At 52.0% G+C, this 2500-nt stretch overlaps 1 protein-coding gene across 1 annotated transcript in view; it reads left to right on the top strand.

Annotated features, from left to right (window-relative positions):
- ptprsb (protein tyrosine phosphatase receptor type Sb) overlaps positions 1-2500 on the top strand; it is a gene marked incomplete at both ends in the record, with an annotated part of 51823 nt that overhangs the window by 10406 nt on the left and 38917 nt on the right. The window contains one exon of the mRNA XM_084447170.1: positions 2014-2393. Within this exon, the coding sequence (XP_084303296.1) occupies positions 2014-2393 (380 nt within the window). The remainder of the gene's footprint in view (positions 1-2013; positions 2394-2500) is intronic.

Genomic DNA, 2500 nt, shown 5'->3' with positions numbered 1-2500 from the left:
GGTCCTGACCCCTGAGGTAAGGGATAGTTCAATCTTGTGTCTTGACCCCTGAGTAAGGGAGAGTTTAAAGGAGAGGTTTGGTATTTAGCATTATAAGCCTTTATGAAGTAATTCACACAATGGATCTCGATAGATGTAGAAAATCCTCCAAAAAGATGGGAACCTCACCGTGTGGTCAGGGGTGTCTGTTGATGTTCTGACACCAAAATCAGCTGCATAAAATACAGCTCCCTCCCCGCTCCCTGGAGGAGATCCTGAGGGCGGAGGGAATGGAAGGACATTTTAAATCTGTTTAAAACATGAATAATGTATCTATGACTGAATGATATCGTTCATCTATTCCCTGTGTTGTTCTGTATATTGACCTTGTGCTATATATATACATATACTGTAGATAGATAGATAGATAGATAGATAGATAGATAGATAGATAGATAGATAGATAGATAGATAGATAGATAGATAGATAGAGATAGATAGATAGATAGATAGATAGATAGATAGATAGACAGACAGATAGATAGATAGATAGATAGATAGATAGATAGATACATAGATAGACAGATAGATAGATAGATAGATAGATAGATAGATAGATAGATAGATAGACAGACAGACAGACAGACAGACAGACAGATAGATAGATAGATAGATAGATAGATAGATAGACAGACAGACAGACAGACAGACAGATAGATAGATAGATAGATAGACAGACAGACACACAGACAGACTCACAGGGGCTCCGCTCCGGCTCCTACAGGTGACAGGGAAACATACGTTACTAACAGGATCAAGAAGGAGAGGAGAGTATCAGGCAGCAACGCTACTCACTCCGAGTCCAAAGACCACTCTTCCCCCAGTCGGCCCTTCAGCTGCTTGCAGGCTCGTTAGCTGATTGGGCGCAGGCTCGTTAGCTGATTGGGCGCAGGCTCGTTAGCTGATTGGGCGCATGCCGGGCTGGCGGGGAATGCAGTGCAGCTGGGGAGAAGCGTTGCCCGGGCAACCAGGAACCGCCTGTACACGCCGTCCGCTACCTGGCCACGCTGTCCAAGGTGCTGACGGGGGCTGGGCTGTCTGCTCGCAGCCTCTTCACCTCTGGGGCGCTGTCCTTGGTGCTGAACTGGTCTCTTGCGCACGGCACATCCAGGATTAGGCGCGGCCATTTAAAACATGTTTTAAACGTAAACTTAAATGACAAGAACACACCCGTGACCACTCAGTGAGTTTCCTGTCTATGAAAACAAGAGTGAAGGATTTTTTTTTTTTTAGGATTTTCTATGCGTATCCAGATACATAAACTATAGCTGTGACATGAGCAATGAGTCTCAAGACTGCACAGTTCATCAAAATGTTGATTTGGATGGTATATGATCATGATTAACCTTATAGCAGGGCTTATAATGCTAAATACAGAACTTCTCCTTTAATCTGAGCTAGAGAGAGCTTGACATGGCTCACATCTCCATCAGCTGTTAACTAGACAGTCAACTGATTCGTATCTAATGAGTCCAGAATAACATCAACTCCATTTACACTCTACACTCCCTCTCTCCCTCCCTCCCTCTCTCCCTCCCTCCTTCCATCCATCCATCCATCCATCCCTCCCTCCCTCCCTCCCTCCCTCCCTCCTTCCATCCATCCCTCCCTCCTTCCATCCCTCCCTCCCTCCCTCCCTTCCTCCTTCCATCCATCCATCCCTCCCTCCCTCCCTCCCTCCCTCCCTCCCTCCCTCCCTCCCTCCTTCCATCCATCCATCCATCCCTCCCTCCCTCCCTCCCTCCCTCCCTCCCTCCCTCCCTCCCTCCCTCCTTCCATCCCTCCCTCCCTCCCTCCCTCCCTCCCTCCCTCCCTCCCTCCCTCCTTCCATCCATCCATCCATCCATCCATCCATCACTCCCTCCCTCCTTCCATCCCTCCCTCCCTCCCTCCCTCTCTCCCTCCCTCCCTCCCTCCCTCCCTCCCTCCTTCCATCCCTCCCTCCTTCCATCCCTCCCCCCCTCCGCGTGTCAGCTCTGCCCAAGCCCCCCGGGACCCCCATCGTGACGGAGACCACGCCCACCAGCGTCACCATCACCTGGGACTCCGGTAACCCAGACCCGGTTCTGTACTACATCATCCAGTACCGGGCCAAGGCGCCGGACAGCAAGTACGAGACGGTGGACAGCATCACCACCACGCGCTACAGCATCGGGGGGCTGTACCCCAACACCGAGTACGAGGTGAGGGTGTCAGCCTACAACAGCATCGGCCAGGGGCCGCCCTCCATGCGCGTGGAGGCGCGGACGGGCGAGCAGGCCCCCGCCAGCCCCCCCAGGAACGTCCAGGCGCACATCATCTCCCAGAACACCGCCATGGTCCGGTGGGAGGAGCCGGAGGAGCCCAACGGACAGGTGTGTGTGTGTGGGGTGGGGGGGGGGGGGGGGGTCAAGGTCAAGGTCAAGGTGGTTTTATTTGTCTCATGCAGTAATACAGGGTAGAACATGTAGTGGAAGGAAAG

Source organism: Borostomias antarcticus, assembly GCF_949987555.1.
Source record: "Borostomias antarcticus genome assembly, chromosome: 12".
Lineage (NCBI taxonomy): Eukaryota > Metazoa > Chordata > Actinopteri > Stomiiformes > Stomiidae > Borostomias > Borostomias antarcticus.
This window is presented reverse-complemented; position numbering and strand designations above follow the sequence as displayed.